This window comes from Suricata suricatta, chromosome 6 (assembly GCF_006229205.1).
Source record: "Suricata suricatta isolate VVHF042 chromosome 6, meerkat_22Aug2017_6uvM2_HiC, whole genome shotgun sequence".
Lineage (NCBI taxonomy): Eukaryota > Metazoa > Chordata > Mammalia > Carnivora > Herpestidae > Suricata > Suricata suricatta.
The window spans coordinates 119669690-119687496 of NC_043705.1; the positions used below are offsets into that span (position 1 = coordinate 119669690).

Consider the following 17807-nt stretch of genomic DNA (forward strand, 5'->3'; position numbering starts at 1 on the left):
CATATTTGAGAAATCTACTTTTTGAAATCTTTGGTTTGTATATTTTAAGGGCTAAGGCTTAGGAGTTATATCAACATTTGGCTTATATTAATAGCTAAAATACTAGAACTCGGAATATATGGAAAATTCCTAAACACAGCAATTCACCTGGCAACAGAAACTTTATCTAATGTGTGCCTACCCTCTAAAGCTCACTCTGAATAGGATCCCTAAGTTTATACACACTAAGTATCCTTTAGGAACTGGTTTATTTTCACTAAGGACGATCTCCTTTAATTGTTGACGTTTAATTAGAATAGTAAGACACAATTATTCTGACCCCAAATTTAAATTGCTATTATAACATTTATAAGCTAATTACTGAATCTAAGACTCAGTTTTCCTCATCTACAAAATGGGGATAAAATATTTAACTAGCAGAGTTTTTGTTAAGAATTAAGTAACAGCACACATTACTGTCAGGCTTCATAGGATTCAAAGTCTGTTTTACTACATTTTCTTTAGAGCTCTGCAGGCTTGACTTTATATTCCTGTATTTTTTCTAAATTAGTATTTTACTTTTCCAGATGAATTACTATTGTTTTCATTAGCTATCTCAAGTCCTTTCTGATTAAACATACTACTCCATGGGAGGAAAAGCCAATCTAGTTTTATTCTACAGAGTTCACAGTAAAAAGGAAGAGGAAACAGAAAACTAAGTGGAAGAAGAGTGGGAAAACATTTCCTTCAAGAAAATGTTCTGAAAGAATTCCACATCAGAACTAGATCCTGAAAAGTTATTTTCATTGTGGTTTAATAGGTGTTCATGAAAAGATACTTTGTGGCAATGTCACTTTTCCTCACAAATTGCAAAATTTCATTTATTGGCCAATTTCATAAAACTTAACATTCTAAAAGTTGACTTTTAAAAATGAACTTAAAAATAAGTACACAAATTTGAAATACACCTTCTCCCCTGTGATTTTAGCCATTACTATTTCTGAGCATCAACTATGCAGATCAACTGATTAAATACCCACTCTCCCCATTTGTAATAACACTGTTCTCCAAAGAGGTATAAAATGTTTAGAGTAGAAAATGAATAAACATCTCAACTAGTAAAATTACTCCTTTATCAGCATTAAAAAATAACTTGTGAAAAATGTAATGTAATTACGAAGTGTCACACTCCACTCTATTTCTAAAATAACATGGCATAATTTTAACTAAGAGAAATGCTAGTTTCCCAAAATAGCATGATTGTTACCTTTTCCCGAAGTTTAAAAAATAAATATTACCAGCATGACATCACTAGAAAGAAATTGAAGCATACAAGGAATAAACTATAGTTTCTTTTTATATCAAAATGTACTCTTGAAAATGTGTTTGGCACAGTGCTAAATCATATATAGTTAATACTAAATATTGCAGGATACAATAAAACCCTGGAGTTAACTGTTTACACCCTCTTATGGGAATGAAAATAATAGATACCAATTATCCAGAAGCCAGCCTATACAAACTGTATAAACAATATTTTATGTTTTGCTTTGAAAACCAGTGATATAATAAATTTTACATAAAAGACTGCAAAATAATATAAATGGATTTAAACAGATCTTTACAATAAGAAATTCAAATGGAAACAGACAAGTAACAAAGAGAAGTAAAAAAATTTATTGCAGTATTCGCTCCACCAGATTGCCTGGGGATCCCTTTTCTTGTATTGTTTTCAGGGTGACCTAATACATCAAAATCTACATTTACAAAAACTCCTTCTGCAGATAGGTCATAGATACTGCATGCTTTTTTTTTTTCAACAGAATAAATTATATATCCAGGAGAGTCTGCCATTTTACAGCCTGGAAAAAACAATGCTTCCCTGGAAACTGGGCTAAGCTAAAGAAAGCCATCCGCTGCTAGGTTAAACTCCAAAGAACACTTTATTAAGAACATTAACAGACTAATTTCCAACATTCACTTGTTTATTTTTTAAACAGAAAGTTTTTTTTCCAAGATATAAACAATTTTTGTTAAACTATAATACAGTGGGAGTAAAAATGAACTGAGAATCTGTTTCTGCTGCACAACAGCGAAGGGAGCTCCCACAAAAATGTTTTCCCAACATTTCCTTCTTTTGTTCCTGCATCCCAGGTTCCATTCTTACTCTTCATAAAACTGATTTTTTTTTGCCAGAATGTTGATATTTCAAGTTTTTCTGCCTTTAAAAAAAATTCCTGTAAATTTGGCTGCATGTACAAATTCATTAGCTGGAAGTCCCATCCTTGGCGGCATACAGGGATCGTAAAGTCTGAACAACTTTATTAGTCAGCTTATTAGCACTCGTTAGAGCAATTTTTTTGTAAATAATGTCTGACTCTTTAATAGTGTCTACCCAAGGCACCAGTTTGCGGCCATCACGGCGCTTAGCCTCAGTCCAGGAGCCACTGTAGGAGCCTGCCATCCACTGAACACTGAAGCCATTGCTGGTTTTCTGTACTACTCTTGCAATTTGTGGTCGATCTTTGTACTTTGGACAGCAAATAGCGATGACATCCATGACGTCAACACTTTCATTCATCTGTGCTGCCAACTCCGTAGAGTCTGAATTTCGTTTTGACCTTCTCAATGACTAAAACATTGGGAGGGGGGAAAAAAGACGAAGTGTTACACAAAAGAATTTTAGTGAAATTTTTGTTTTTATTGCTTTTAATCCCTTGACGCCGGGAGTTTGGGATTTCCCAGCACACTTCCATTGCCGGCAATGAGACGCACCGTGACCGCCAGCGCCAAGGGGTTAACATATACTTGTAAAACCGTATAACTCTTAATTTGTACCCGTGTCTTTACTCTTATTGATATATAAAATTATATATACATATGAACCATAAAGCTACATAAAACTTAGCAACAATAAAAAAGGATAACACACATTAATACAATCCAAAAAAATTAATAACCCTTTATGCTGGATGTCTCATTTCTGTTTTTTCTTTTTTATTGTCTTTTATGTTAAACTTTCTACAAAAGGATGTATAAATGGTTAAGTAGAGAATCTCTATCTACAAAATGTTTTCTCTCATAAGTATTACATTACTTGGTATACATTTAATAGACTGACATATATAAGCACATAAAAATCATTTTACGTAATACGCTGCGAAATACGTTGACTCCTCCTCCGCCTCACCCCTGAAGTGCCTCCTCCTCTATCCTCCCCATCACTTTCATCATCTTCTGTCTCTGCTGCTGCATTATTTTTAGGGCTGCCTCCTCCAAGCAGCGAGGTAATTGCTTTGTTCCGAGCATTTGTACTAGCTGACACCTCCCCTTCTTCCTCTTCTTCATCAGGGTCCAGATGTTCCATGAGAAGCTTGAACTACAAAAATTAGATATGAATTTAGAATTTTATATATATAATTTCAAACAAGATTGTTAAATCCTTAAATATTTCCTTTAAAGTTTTTTTCCCTAAATGTATTCTATGGCAGTAACTGGGTGTGGGGTACTAGTTTAATTGGTAAACAGACTAGCTATTATCCAAATCAGGGCCTGGTAAATATTTTCTATAAAGAACAAGATAGTAAATATTTTTGGCTTTTGTACACCATATGGTCTGTCAGAACTATACAACTCTGTCATTGTAGTGTGAAACCATCTAGTGACTACATATAAATGAATGGGCATGGCTGTTTTAATAGAAGTTTATTTAAACATGCAGTAGGGAAAAAAAATAAACAGGCAGTAGGGGACAGATTTGGCCCATATGTTGGAGTCTGCTGACCCTGATCTAAGTCATCAAGCAACCAGATGATAAATGATTAATTACTGATAGACATTTTTCACAGTTTCTGCCCCCTTTGCTGTGTCCCAAAGAAAGAAGATGAAAGAGAATAAAAAGAATGTAAAGAGTTTTAAATGAGAATTAAAATAATTTTCAGCAGTAGAGTATAAGGTTTACAGTCTATAAATAATATGAAAACCACTACGTAGATTTCATTCTTGGTCAAAAATATCATTATTAGTTATGTTTAGCTACTTGCTTTAATAGATTAAAACAAAAAACTTTTATTTTTGGGAGACAATTCCCCCCAAATATTTCTTTAAACATAAAAATTTACTGTGGTAAAATATTCATAAAACTTACCATTCTACTGCTTTTAAAGTGTTCAATTCATTGCCATTAAGTATTTTACTATGTTGTGTAATCATCACCACCACCATTTCCAAAACTTTATCATTCCAAACAGAAACTCATTCTATTCCTATTAAAACAATAGCTCCTCATTCTTTGTGGTAACAACTTCTATTTTCTGTCTCTATGAATTTGCCTAGTCTTAAAGACATTTTAAATGTTTTTTTTAAGTTTATTTGAGACAGAGAGAGAGAGAGAGAGAACGAATGAATGAATGAATCCCAAGCAGGCTCCATACTGTCAGCGCAGAGACTGATGAGGGCTTGATTTCACCGTGAGATCATGACCTAAGCATCCAAGAATCGCATGCTTAACTGACTGAGCCACCCAGGTGCCCAAGACATTTTAAAAGCACCTTTTGTACACATACACACTCTCACATATTTGTTAAGAGTATATATGTAAGAAACATACAAATACGTAAGAATACGTGAAAAAGTACTAATACGGGTTGCCAGGAAGGAGAGCAACAGGAGGCTGACGAGGGCAGGAGGATGACTTTTCATGGTTTTTCCTTTTATAAATCATAAACCATGTAACCTATTGAATTAAAAAAAATACATACATGGGCATAACTTTTCCTGAAACTTGCCTAAAAGCTTTCATTCTCACTAAAATAAAATGAGTGGTGGGCTGGCATTTCCTAAGAAAAAATAATTTATGATGCAATGGGTGAAATGGGAAAGGCAAGCTTCAAGTAACTCATTAAAACCACATACAGAAAAATCATCCTGATAGTTTATGAAGCATCAGTGTAAGGAGACAGCTATCTCCCTGCAGAGAATCTCCTTTTCGAGAAAGTCATTATTAGAAAGGAACAGATTTTGGTTTTACTACTCACATCTAGATATTGTTTTACTATACTCCTCTTCACATCTTCAGTGATTTTGGAGTTAGCCATATCACTCCGCAGGAAGTCCAGTGTTTGTTTGGGATGAAAATGAACTCCTGTTTTCCGGTTTATCGCTTTGTCATATACTTTTGCAGATTCAGATGGAGAGTATTTCTGAATTTTACTGTTTTGGAAAAACAAAATCATTAACATTAAAATTTTTTCAGGCATTTATATTTAAAGTGATTGTAGTTAAACTTAACTAATAATTAAACTTTTTATCATATAGATTTCAGTCAAGTGAACTTGTACACAAAAATAAAAATAATTTTAAAAGGGAGGTAAAGACATAAAGACTAAGATTAATAAGAATAAAATTCTCTTGTTTCCATTAGTATTTGTCTGAAATAGAGGCATCATTTAAATTAATTTCTCATGTCTGTTTCTGAATTCCATGATCATGACTGTAGAACAGTTTCATTATTAATACTGGTTTACGTAACTGGTTTACTTATTTTCCTGCCCTTCCAACTATTCATCCTCTACACAGCAGCCAGAATGTTTACAAACCTGCATATTTTAGCAACTCTGGCTTAAAAATCTTCCCAACTTAGGGTGCCTGGATGGTTCAGCTGGTTAAACTCTGGATTTTGGCTCAGGTCTTGATCGCATGGCTTTGTGGGTTTGAGCCCTCCATCAGGCTCTGTGCTGGCAGCTTGGAGCTTGCTTGGGATTCTCTGTCTCCCTCTCTCTCTCTGCCCCTCCCCGACTCGAATCATGCTGTCTCCCTCTCAAAATAAATAAAAGTAAAAAAAAAAAAATCCTCCCAACTCTTTAGCACCACCCCAAGACCCTTACAAGGTTTTATATAAAAACCCAGGTTATCTAGCTTGTCTTGAAAAAGTGGAAGCTCTGGGCTACCTTATGCCTCTTCTGAGGCAAAAAAACTGATGAACATTTGAGTAATACCTGAGCCCTTTAAATAAAACATGCTTTTTCTAGTTTGCCAGTGATCTTCTACAGAATCTACTTTGCTGTTTCATGATCTATCTGCTATGAACATCTGGCTTTGTGATTCATTAATTTTTTTTAACGTTTAATCATTTTTGAGGGGCAGAGCGTGAGCAGGATAGGGGCAGAGAGGGAGACAGAATCTGAAGCAGGCATGAACTCATGAAGCATGAGATCATGACTTGAGCCAAAGTCAGATGCTTAACCAACTGAGCCACCCAGGTACCCCAGCTTTGTGATTCCTAATGTAAGGTTTTTTTTATTAGTAACTTTTTTTAAACATTTATTTATTTTTGAGAGACAGAGACAGAGTATGAAGAGGGGAGGGGCAGAGAGAGAGACACATACCCAGAATCTGAAGCAGGCTCCAGGCCCTGAGTTAGTGGTCAGCACAGAGCCCAGTGTGGGGCTTGAACCCATGAATCATGAGATCATGACCTGAGCCAAAGTCGGACACTCAACTGACTGAGCCACCAAGGTTTTAATTAAATGAAAAATGACAAAGGGCGCCTGAGTGGCTCAGTTAAGTGTCCAACTCTTGGTTTTTGCTCAGATCATGAACTCATGGTTCATGAATTCAAGCCTTGCATCAGGCTCTACGCTGTCAGCACAGAGCCTGCTTGGGATTCTCTCTCTCCCTCCTTCTCTGACATTCCCCTGCTCTCTCAAAATAAGTTAAACTTAAAAAAAAAAAAGGCCAAAGTTTCATGGGCAAAGGCTGCAAAAAGATACCTAGAGTAATTAACTGTGGGTAAAATTATATGGCATTCACAAATAATTAGTACTTTACTATCTCTTACATTAGAGACTATTTGTGTTCTATTAGAACTCAGCCTAGTTAGTCTGCATTTATTCTTTATTCATAAGCTCTTTGAAAACTTAAATTTATAATCTATATGAAGATCAGCCTAATTCTCTATAAGGTCTTTTTAAGGAAATCTACAAAGTTAAGTCCTTTCACTTATAATGCATTATGACTATGAAATGTTTGTCCTCTCTTCAATAACAAAGTGAACAAATTGTGATATATTATACAACAAAATATATAGCAATAGTATGGGGAAAATGTTCCTTCTTTAAATAGGAACATTTTTAATATGGAAGTAAGCATGCAATCAAAATTGAGTTTCGTATTTCTTTATAATCTGAACCTTTCCGGTAAAGTGTTTTCTCCCCCTGATTATGTCACCTTACCTATCAGAAAATCCACAGAGATTCTTCAAATGTTGTTTTAACATCAGAAGCAATAAAATACCCTGGGAGACATTTGCAAATTCAATTAAAGGAGCTGAATTTTCTGGCAAACATTTCATCACCGAATTTATATCATCTTCTGAATCTGAATCTGAATCTGAATCTACACGTTTCCGTGACTTCCGAGGCCTGGAAACTTCTTCTTCACTCTCACTTGACTCATTTTCCTTACTAGGTGATGATTTTCTCTCTTTCCTTTTGTCTTTTACCATTGACTGGGAAAAAAGAAAAGAAGAAAAAGGAAAAATAGTAACAAAATACCACTAATAAATACGTATGCGCCTTTCAACAGCTTCAAAAAAGCATCTTAAATTAGTATTTTGCATTTTGAAACCCTCTGACTTTCTCTAAACAGTTAGGTTCCAAGAATTAATAAAATCGTATATAATCCACTACTCTGATTGCCCCTTCCCAAAGCCTTTCTGAAATATCAAAGGAAACAACTTTGTTATAGGATATAAATGAAAGATAAATTAGTTATAAAAGTATCAGCTCGGTACATAGGTAAGCCATTACACAGGAAAAGTAGTAAATATAGTTTAACTGAGGAGAGGGGTGCCTGGCTGGCTTAGTCAGTAGACCATGCAATTCTTGATCTCAAGTTCATGAGTTCAAGCCCCACACTGGGGATAGAAACTACTTAAAAAAAAAGTGCTAAATATAATTTAACTGAGGAATATTTAATAGGTTTGAACATTCCATCTTCTATCAAACTCTCAACTTTTCAAAAGATAATATGCAACTTTTCCTAAACAGTTATTTTTATCTGTATCTCATGATACTGTTTACTTTCAGCTGGATTTGAGAGGGGAAATGACTAGATTATAAGGTAATTATTCAAATGTAACTGTTAAAGAAGAAACAAAACGGGAGAAACATTTACAAGTATATCCACAAGAGAGAGGTAAAATAAGATAACATGATGGCTCAAGTTTCTGGAGAATTATTAACTTCTCAAACTTTAAGGTGCACCTAGGGATTCTGTTAAAAATCTAGCATCTGCAGTTCTAACAAGCTCTCAAGTGAGGCCACTGCGGCTGGGTCTAGGGGCAAACTTCAAGCAGCAAGGGTCTAGATACCTCGGTAATTCCAACCCTTGGGTATTATAATAATTTCCCTGATATACTAGTTTGATCGATCAGGTTGAGTTTTGAGTGCAACAATTTTGTAAAACGAGATCTACTTGTGTCTTCAGGCACATCAAAGCTTTCCAATTAATTGTTAAATAATTTACTGAGGGCCTACTATGTGTCTCAGTGCTATACCAGGTGCTACTATAATGAAACGAATTACATTTCCTCCTAAAAAACCACAAAAGAAAAGACATAAGATTTATAATAAGAAACTCAGTAAAGATTTTGGGCACACAATATGCCAACCCCATTATGATGCTGATGTTCAGAAAAAAGAAAATCAACAATATTATACATTTTCTGTGTATCTTTATAAGTAAGCTATCTATCTCTATCTCTAGTTATATCTCTTCAATATATCATTATTGTGATCTACAGCATTACCAGATTTATAGAACAGCAAGATGCTTTAAAATGGTGTTTAAATGGATATATGAATGGACACCAAACATTTAAGGTCAGTGCTTAAAGTAAGAGGAAAAAAAGAAGTGGGATGGCTTATCAAAACAACACTGCATATATAAATATATATACATGTATATATATATATATAAACACATATATGTATATATTCTACTCATATGATCTGAAATGGAATGGTTTTAGGTGTCTCTTAATAGAAATGAAATAGCAATCCACTTCTTCCCAATTCAAGCACTGCCCAGATTTTAAGTTACTTAGAAAGGTTTTATATACCTGTGAAAAGAAAAAAAAGAACAATGGAAACAAAACAGTGACAATAGCATGCCTGCACTTTGACAGATGCATTAAGAATAGTAATGTGTGTAACTTACCTCCTTGAATGACTGCAGTAGGTTACTACCAGAAACTGAGAGTGTAATGTCTATATGATGCATTATAAACAACGGCTCTTCCTGTGTCTGGTATGGAAAACAGGCTAGATTGTCTGCTATATACAAGAGCATATTCACTTCTGTTTTCTGTAAATTTTAAAAAAAGGTACACATGTTTAGTGGATAATCTAGAAATCCATCCAAAAAGCCTTTTTAGAAAAAATATTAGAGGGCACTTTCACCTCAGTTAATGCTTCTGAAAGAGAAGGGTGGAGGAGGGAGGTAGGGAGACAGCAGGGGAGGGAGGTAAGAAAAACGGATGAAGGGAAAACAAATGGATTTTATAAAATAATCTTACACCCATTTTTAAGAGATTTCATAATGAAGTATACCATGGACCTCAAGAAGGGAAGAGGTGAAATTTTTCAGTGCACCCAAGTGGAATTCCCTTAAGTTTTCTTAGAGAGTATATTGAATCTTTATGATAAATCCATACCACATCAGAAAGTATACATATGAATCATAATGGTTTGTCATTGTGCTTCTAAGAGTTTAAACCCATATGGAGATCAGTTACACACAGTTACTATTCTGCCCCTAAAAATAAGCAGGAATCATAGTACTAATATGTGGGGTAAAAAAAAAAATCAAAGTTAACATTTCAGAAAACATTTGTCCCTTTCCTACATATACATAATTTACAGTATCAGTCGTTCTGACAGTGCTGCCACAGTCTCATACCATTAAATTGAGGTAAGCAAAAACTATGGTTACTACTGGTTGTTTGGTTTAAAATGAAGTAACAAAGACTTTCAGCATTTCATAATTATACAGAAAATAAACAGAAAGGCACATTACTATTTAAATTCCTTTAAAACATTTATAACTTAGGGGAAAAAATACAGCAATCAAAACATACTCCCTTCTACCATCTCACCTATCCTACCTTGCAAGCAACATAAAACCCAACAGTGGCACCAGCAACAACAAAATCCAGTAGGACAGATGAAATTAACTTGCTGTCACTCTATTTTTAAATATGTAGCAACATCTACGTTACAGTTGGGGAAATGCAGACACAGAATTCTATCTCATCTATTAACATTAATTTATATATACTGCTTCCTCCTGAACTGAAAATATTCAGAACTACTCTGAATAAACCTTTTAAAAACTCTGAAATTCTTCAACTCTAGTCATCAAAAAGTCCTGTGTTGCTCTTCCCTTTCAAAAATCAAATTTCTTAAAAGAATACTCTAGAACTGCTCCTCCCATGTCTTCCTCACCACTCTTCAATCACAATCAGGCTTGTGTCCCTCACTGCTAGATGCTTCCACCTATTATCTCATCCCATTTTATTTAAAAAAATCTCTTCTTCTCCGTGACTTGTGGGTAGCACTGGACACTACCCTCTACCCTTTCCTTCCTGAAATTTTCTTCCTCCTTAGTTCTCTTTCTGCCTCTTTGTTCCTTTATGTCCTTCTCAAGCCAACTTCTTTTTAACAATCCTATTACTCTCAGGTGCTCAGGACAAAAATACTGCAGTTATTCGACTATTCTCACAGAGCCTCATTTATCACTTCTTCACAATGCTTATTTTCCTTTCCTATCACCATCACAATATATCAGTCCCTTGTTACCTCCAGTGTGAACACACTGCTAAAAAATCTGTGTTCCTAAAACGTTCTTTGGCACCTGTCCCCATTACTTTCATTCAAATGCTTTTATTGGTTGTTCACTGTTTACAGGATCCTCCATAAACCATGCCTTATTATGACCTTTTCCGCTCCAGTCAAATAACAATCTATTCATTATTTCTCACACATTCTTATCTTTGTACCTTTATTAGGTTTTTACCCCTGCCTTAAATAGCAGGTCCATCTTATCTAATCCCCAGGCCTTCAGTGATGTGTTCCTCCTCTGACATCCTTTGCTGGAAATAGTCAGGAGACAGCACTGTATTTCCAGCTTAGCATTGCTCATACTGGAGTGACAGAACATTGAGCTCATGACAGACACACAGCAGGCAATGAAAGCACACAGGAATGAAGCTCGGGAGAAGAGATAAGGACTAGAGCAGTATCAACAGTATAAACCACCTGACACTCAAAATATGCTAACCCTAACAATTATTTATTTCCTTTATCACGTCTCCACAACTGGAGGGCGGTAAGATCCAGTGAGGGCAAGAATACTATATCATACCATTTTTCACTCCTAGCATGGTGTCCTACATACCATGAAAACTTAATACTGATGATGATATGATGATGATGATGGCCATGGTGATGATTAAATGACAGTCCAAGTACTTCTGAAACAGATGCTTGTAATATTTATTTGCTAGATCACATATCAAAAAATTTCATGTAGTACTTAAAAAAAAGGTCTAGTAAGGTATCTACATCTTGGTAATTTAAATTTTGTTTTATTGAAAAAAATCTGGTTTTGGAATAACAACAATCAACCTGTAAGTGGTTAAATACAGAAAAATATTCCTTTTGCTCTTTTCAAGCTTTACACACACACAGACTAACTAGTAAGCGCTATGTGGGCAGATACTAAATCTGTCCTAGCCACCATTTTATCTTCATCTCTTAGCACAATGACTATCACACACAGCAGGTGCTTAATAAATATGTGTGAAAAATTAATGAGTAAATTAAGAGGTAAGCTAAACAAAAGGACATTCTATTTTATTAGTTTATGGTCCTGGCCAATGCAACCTGTGCAACAGCCCAAAAGGTCAAAATTGTAATTACACAAAAAGTGGGCTTTTTAAGGAAGTCAAGTTGAACAAATAAGGACTTCAGAAGCCAAAAACCTGGAACAGTTATTTGAATAATATTTGATTGTGGCAGAAAGAGTGAAATTTCACCTTATTTATTGAAGTAACTTATCCTCCAAAGTGATAATTTACTGATGTAGTTTGTTTAAAGTTATGCTTAAAGAAACCATTATCAGGTTTATAAGATACTCAGAATGGAGACACAATATACTTTATCTCTCACTGTATTTATATTCATGTGAAATTTCCCCTCCAAATTTGACTATATACCTTGTAATTAATATAGAAGATGTAAAGAAACACATTTAATATAGTCACCATTATTTACCAAAATGGTAGTATTTTCAAAATGCTGATGTTAGACATAAAATTTATAGAACATTTATTTTCTTAAAATAAGAAGGTTTTTATGCTTACTGCTGTGTCATCAAAGAGGTTGAGTAAAGAAATTAGAAAGGCCCGTCTGTGTTGGCGGTTTCCACGGATCATGGAGTAAAGGTGTGAACACAAAGCACTAGAGGACTCATCTTGTCTGAAACCCCTCACAGGATCTTTTAGGCATGTGTTGATTGCCTGTTGTACCTGGTAGGACATCTTCATACCAGCCACTGCTTTCATCTGAAATCAATAAAAGCCTCATTTTTGCAATGCAAATTAAGAGTCAAATTAAAACTATACTTTGAATATTATAAGCCGAGGCTAACTCCACTGTTTAGTTTTTTTACTTAAAAATCATAAAATCATGGAACTCCAGTGTGGTCAGGAACATCAGAGATCATCTATTGCAATCCCCTCATTTTATATAAGAAAAAATCAAGACCCATAGAGCCATTACTGCCAAGATCGCAACATAGGGACTAGAACCCAGGCATCCTTATTTTTAAGGATGGATTGCTGGACTATCATCTCTAGCTCAATCTTTAGAGTTAATTTTATTTTCTGTCTCTCATAAGTTTTAAAGGCTTTTTATATGCTCTGCACCTGTGAGACTGCTATATTACAGGAGGCTCATACACTGCCCAGGGCCTGGCTGTTCAGAAGTGTTCTTTTAAGGGTGTCCTTTGGTCTCTCTTGATGTGACTTTGGTATTTTATTTCCCTATTCATAGTGATATTTGGGACTCTCCACCGTGTGTGCTTTGGTTTGTTCCTTGAAGTAGCCGCTTCTAAGGCCAGCTTCCTAGTAGACTCTGTCTCCATTCCTCCCAGACTCTTGGGGTTCAGAGTCCTTTGACTTCAGCCCTTCTTTGTTTGAGATGCAGGTGGGAAGTATGGAGCCTCCTATTTCTCCGCCATCTTCTTCCCCTCCCACCAAGGAGATTAAGAGTTAATTTTAAATGAGAATAAAAAGCTTGGGGTCAAACTCAGTTGCATGTTTAGAAGTAAATACAGTAAAACCTTGGATTGTGAGTAACTTGTTCTGTAGGTATTCTGCAAGATGAACAAACATTTTTTTAATGTTTATTTTTCAGAGAGAGAGAGAGAGCGAGTGAGAGCGCGCGCATGAGCGAGCACCAGAAGGGGACAGTCAGAGAGAGAGGGAGACAACAAAATCCAAAGCAGGCTCCAGGCTCTGAGCTGTCAGCACAGAGCCAGATGCAGGGGTCGAACTCACAAAGTGTGAGATCATAACCTGAGCTGAAGTCGGATGCTTAACTGACTGAGCCATCCAGGTGCCCCGAGCAAACATGTCTAATAAATTTTAACTTGAGAAATGAGCAATGTCTTGCAATAAGAGTAGTATATGATGCGGAATGACACAGGATCACAACTGAGCCAATGGTTTTCTTCTCTCTCTTTCTCTCACTAAGGGATCGTGGATGATCATCTCCCATGTTCGGATGCTCAGTCTCAGGCTCTGGTGTTTAGCAGAAATCAGTGATTTTTCAGAACGATGGAAGGTGCCCACAACTGGCACTAGTGTCTTTCTGGTCACTTCAAAGCACCTATGAACAGTTCTTTGCTTTTCCATATAAGAGTGAACCTTAGGAATGTTTTGCTTCATTTTAGGTCAGGCTGCCTGCAGATACAGACCCTTTCCTTAGCTGTCTTATTGCCCATTACATTACAGCATATGACAAGAGTTTATTAATACTACACCGCAGTCAACATCCATGTGAGCACACACAATGGCCTCCATACAGAAAAAGATTCCATTGAGCCAATTGATAGCAATGATTCCCTTAGTGATAGTAAAAGTCATCCTACACAATAACCCTCCTCTCTCTTGTCTCCCTCACACCAGCCATGAAACTTTTCAAAAGTGAGTGCAGGTTAATTTATTTTTCTTTATATTTTGTATTTCATTTTTTGTATTATATTACAGTATTATAATCATTTTTATATGAATATTTTTGGGATATGGAATGAATCATCCGAGTTTCCATTATTTCTTATTGGGAGATTTGTTTGGATATATATGCAAGTGGTTTGGATTATAAGCATGTTTCTGGAATGAAATTATGCTTGCAAATCAAGGTTTTACTGTACTATAAGCGAAATATGTTATTCTAATACGAAGATGGGCAAGGCATTTATCAAGCAAATGGTATACCAAAGAAAGATGTTTAAATTTAGGTTATACAATTTAAAAATACATACATGAATAAATCCAGCATATTTCTTGTCTATTTCCACCAGTTGCTGATCAGCCTTATTCCTCATAGCTGGTTCTGGGTCTGTTCCCATAGCAATTAAATATGGTACACACTAAAAATAAAAATAAAGGGTTTATAAGACATCACAGTAGTAAAAGCTCTGTATGTCTCATAACATATGTTAAAACTCGCTGTGTAACTGGGATATATGAGTTTGGCTTTATAGGCCTTCCTATAAATGTCATGTTTTAGAAAATGATTAATCTTCCCTTAGATTTAACTTAGAGGGGAAAAAAAGGCACTGTTGCATCAGTAAAAATACTGATGTGGTGAGACAGAAACAATTTCAGTGTGAAGTAAAGGTTCTTTAAACAAAAAGGGCTCCTACCCTAAGAATACATACTTAAGATTATGATATATAATACGAATGTATAATCCAGTAATTTTCAAGCTTGACTGAATTTGCTATGTAAAGATAATACAGGACAAAATATAATTTGTCTTCATGTGCAAAACTAGGAAAATATAACCTTTTCTGCAACACTGATTTATATATAGGGCTTCAATGATCAGATAGTTCAGTTCGATAGCTAGTGTTTTGGTAACAGCCATATTCACTGGAGTTCTAAGGTCAAGAAACACCAATACCATGTTCAGTGAATCTGAATCAGTGGTGAGGAGACTTGAAAACAACAAACAAATGACAGCTTAAAAAATGTCAACACAGCACTAACTGAAAAGGATGATCCTGGATTAAATCCTGAACCAGGGGAAGAAAGTCCATAAAGAACATTATGGCTTACCTGGCAAAATGTGAAAATGGACTATATATTAGGTAAATACTGTATCAGTGTTAAATCTCATGAATTTGATGACTGCATTATGGTTTTGTAAGAGAATCTCCTCGTTCATTCTTAGAAAAAATATATATGCTGATGAGTTTAGAGGTAAAGGATTACTGTAATATCTGAAACTTACTATCAAAGGATTCAGAAAGAAGTATGTGTACGATGAGAGAAAGCAAATGTGGCAAACTTAAAAAATGGTGAAAACAGTGAACAGAATATAAGGGAATTCGCTGCACCACTCTTGCAATTTTTTTTATAAATGTAAAATTAAAAAAAATTTTTTCTTACAGCAAATACAATAAAAAGCATAACCAACTAAGGGAATTCAGAATGCCAGCAAAGAGTCCTAAATGTCTCAAAAATTTGAGAGTCTCAACATACTACTGTATATTTTATTAAGTGATCTGATGATGACTCTGAATCATGAACAGGCTAAATATTCATCAGTGTGTTTTACTTCAGGACACAGGGAAGAACAAAGCATATTCACATACCAGATTTTAGAAAAAGTTCCACAAAAATAGCCACAATAAAAATTTTAAAAGATACAGGCTTTTGGTTATCTAATAAGTCCCCTTCTGTAGTCTATGGTCCTCTCCTGAACATGCCAGACAGTGTGCAAACTGCTACCTCAGCATCAGCTGCCAATCTTCAGTGATGCTAATATGTCTTTATTCTGTCAGTCAGTGCTCACACCCATGTGCTGAATTATTAAGTAGTTGATATGACCTCCAACTCACAGATGAAGGAACTGAGCTTAGGTAATATAATTTACTTTCCTATGGGCTACAATCCACCCTGTTAATAGTTAGATAATAGTCTTAATCCCAGTCAACTCTCTTGACATTACAGGCTATTGGTTCGTAGGGATAAGAGTCAATATGGATTAAAACAACCCATCCCTACCTAGAAAACTGATTCCAAGTACATATTCTACCAATGTAGCCTGGAAATTTGTTCAATAAAGACAAAATTAAAATATATGGGCATTTTACAGTAATGACAACCTAGGAGATGGATTCTTAAGATGGATTCTTTTTTGTCTTAAGTGGACAAAAAATTAACAACTAAGATGAATAAAGAACTACTATTCTCTAATCACAATGTCATCAAACGTAACAAATCTGGCTCTTTTAGTAAGTGCTGCCACTATAAAATATACTCACCTGAACTGGATGAATAAGACCCTGGTTTAGGGTCAGTGCAATGACATTCAGGGCAAAGTGGCGTACACTTGACTGGGTGTGAAAAAACGCCTCAAGCACCTGTTTGAGGTAAAGCTGCATGATGGAACTACTCATCCCTGAGGATACGTCACCCATTTCTTTTAGATCTTCCTGTTTTGCAACTTTCTTCCCTACAAATGGAAGTAAACATATTAAGAACATGTATATTAACTTTACAAATTACATTAAATTAGGCTACAACCAAAAGTACAAAACTATAAATAGTCAGTACTCTGGCTCAATGGCTCTTAGTATTTTGTGTGTGTGTAGGTCTCTGTAAGAAGCACCTTTGAGAACCAGATGACAACTATAATCCCTATCCTCCTGCAAAATGTTAATGTCTGCACATATGTTACATCATATAATAGATAAGGAAATTCAGGTGTCTGGATTAAAAGAGTCGTACAGTATTCTAACTCCAGCCATACTGTAAAATTTAAAAACACATCTTCACTTACAGTCTCTATCTGCTTGTTGCATACGTGTATCCTCTTCTTGTAGGTAGGTCTGGAGGTTTTTTAACACTTGTATTTTTAAATTTACTGAGGAGTTCTTATCAGATAAAATGTTATTATATAGATTTTTCACCTCTTGCTCAAACATTAGACTTGGATGCTGAATAAAGGCAAATCCTAAAAAGAGAAAAATAATCTTGATATATTCATATTAAAATTTAATGTAATATTAATGAAAATATTTATAATTTACATAAACAGCTCCTTTTCAAAAATTAAAACTTACAATGACCAGAAGAATATATGCTAGTGGCCTTACCCAGAGCAGTATTAGAGCAGGTACTTCTTTCCCCATGAATTAAAAACAAGAAATTGCATTTCAAAGGAGAATTTCACACAAGAGGAAACCTTGAGGAGGGAGCAGGGCCTAGTGGCTAAGGGAGTGGATTAGGAGTCAGGTGTCTTGGGTTCTATTCCTGGTCCACCACTGACTTGTAGTGTGACCTTGGGTGAGTCACATAATCTCTCTGTGCCTCAATTCTCCATCTGTAAAATGGGGACAATAATATTTACCACCCACCTACCTCAAAGGGACATTATCAGGATTCAAGAGGTCATGTCTGTAAACATTTTTAGATCCCCAGCAGAAGGTACGACATTGGCATTATTTAAAAAAAAAAAAATGTGTGTGTGTAT

General features: G+C 35.3%; 1 protein-coding gene across 3 annotated transcripts in view; it reads right to left on the bottom strand.

The window, feature by feature from the left end:
- Positions 1-1633: 1633 nt before the first annotated feature.
- The window catches only part of NIPBL (NIPBL cohesin loading factor), a 197250-nt gene continuing 181076 nt past the window's right edge, over positions 1634-17807 (bottom strand). For 2 of the 3 annotated variants that reach the window (XM_029940989.1, XM_029940986.1), the window contains 9 exons: positions 17115-17288; positions 16597-16787; positions 14587-14694; positions 12404-12604; positions 9199-9345; positions 7212-7486; positions 5016-5190; positions 3170-3358; positions 1634-2611 (listed from right to left, as the gene is read on the bottom strand). In XM_029940989.1, the coding sequence (XP_029796849.1) occupies positions 2246-2611; positions 3170-3358; positions 5016-5190; positions 7212-7486; positions 9199-9345; positions 12404-12604; positions 14587-14694; positions 16597-16787; positions 17115-17288 (1826 nt within the window). In that variant the 3' untranslated portion in view covers positions 1634-2245. Of the gene's footprint in view, positions 2612-3128; positions 3359-5015; positions 5191-7211; positions 7487-9198; positions 9346-12403; positions 12605-14586; positions 14695-16596; positions 16788-17114; positions 17289-17807 lie in introns of all 3 variants that reach the window. The other variant, XM_029940988.1, reaches the window with a different exon arrangement.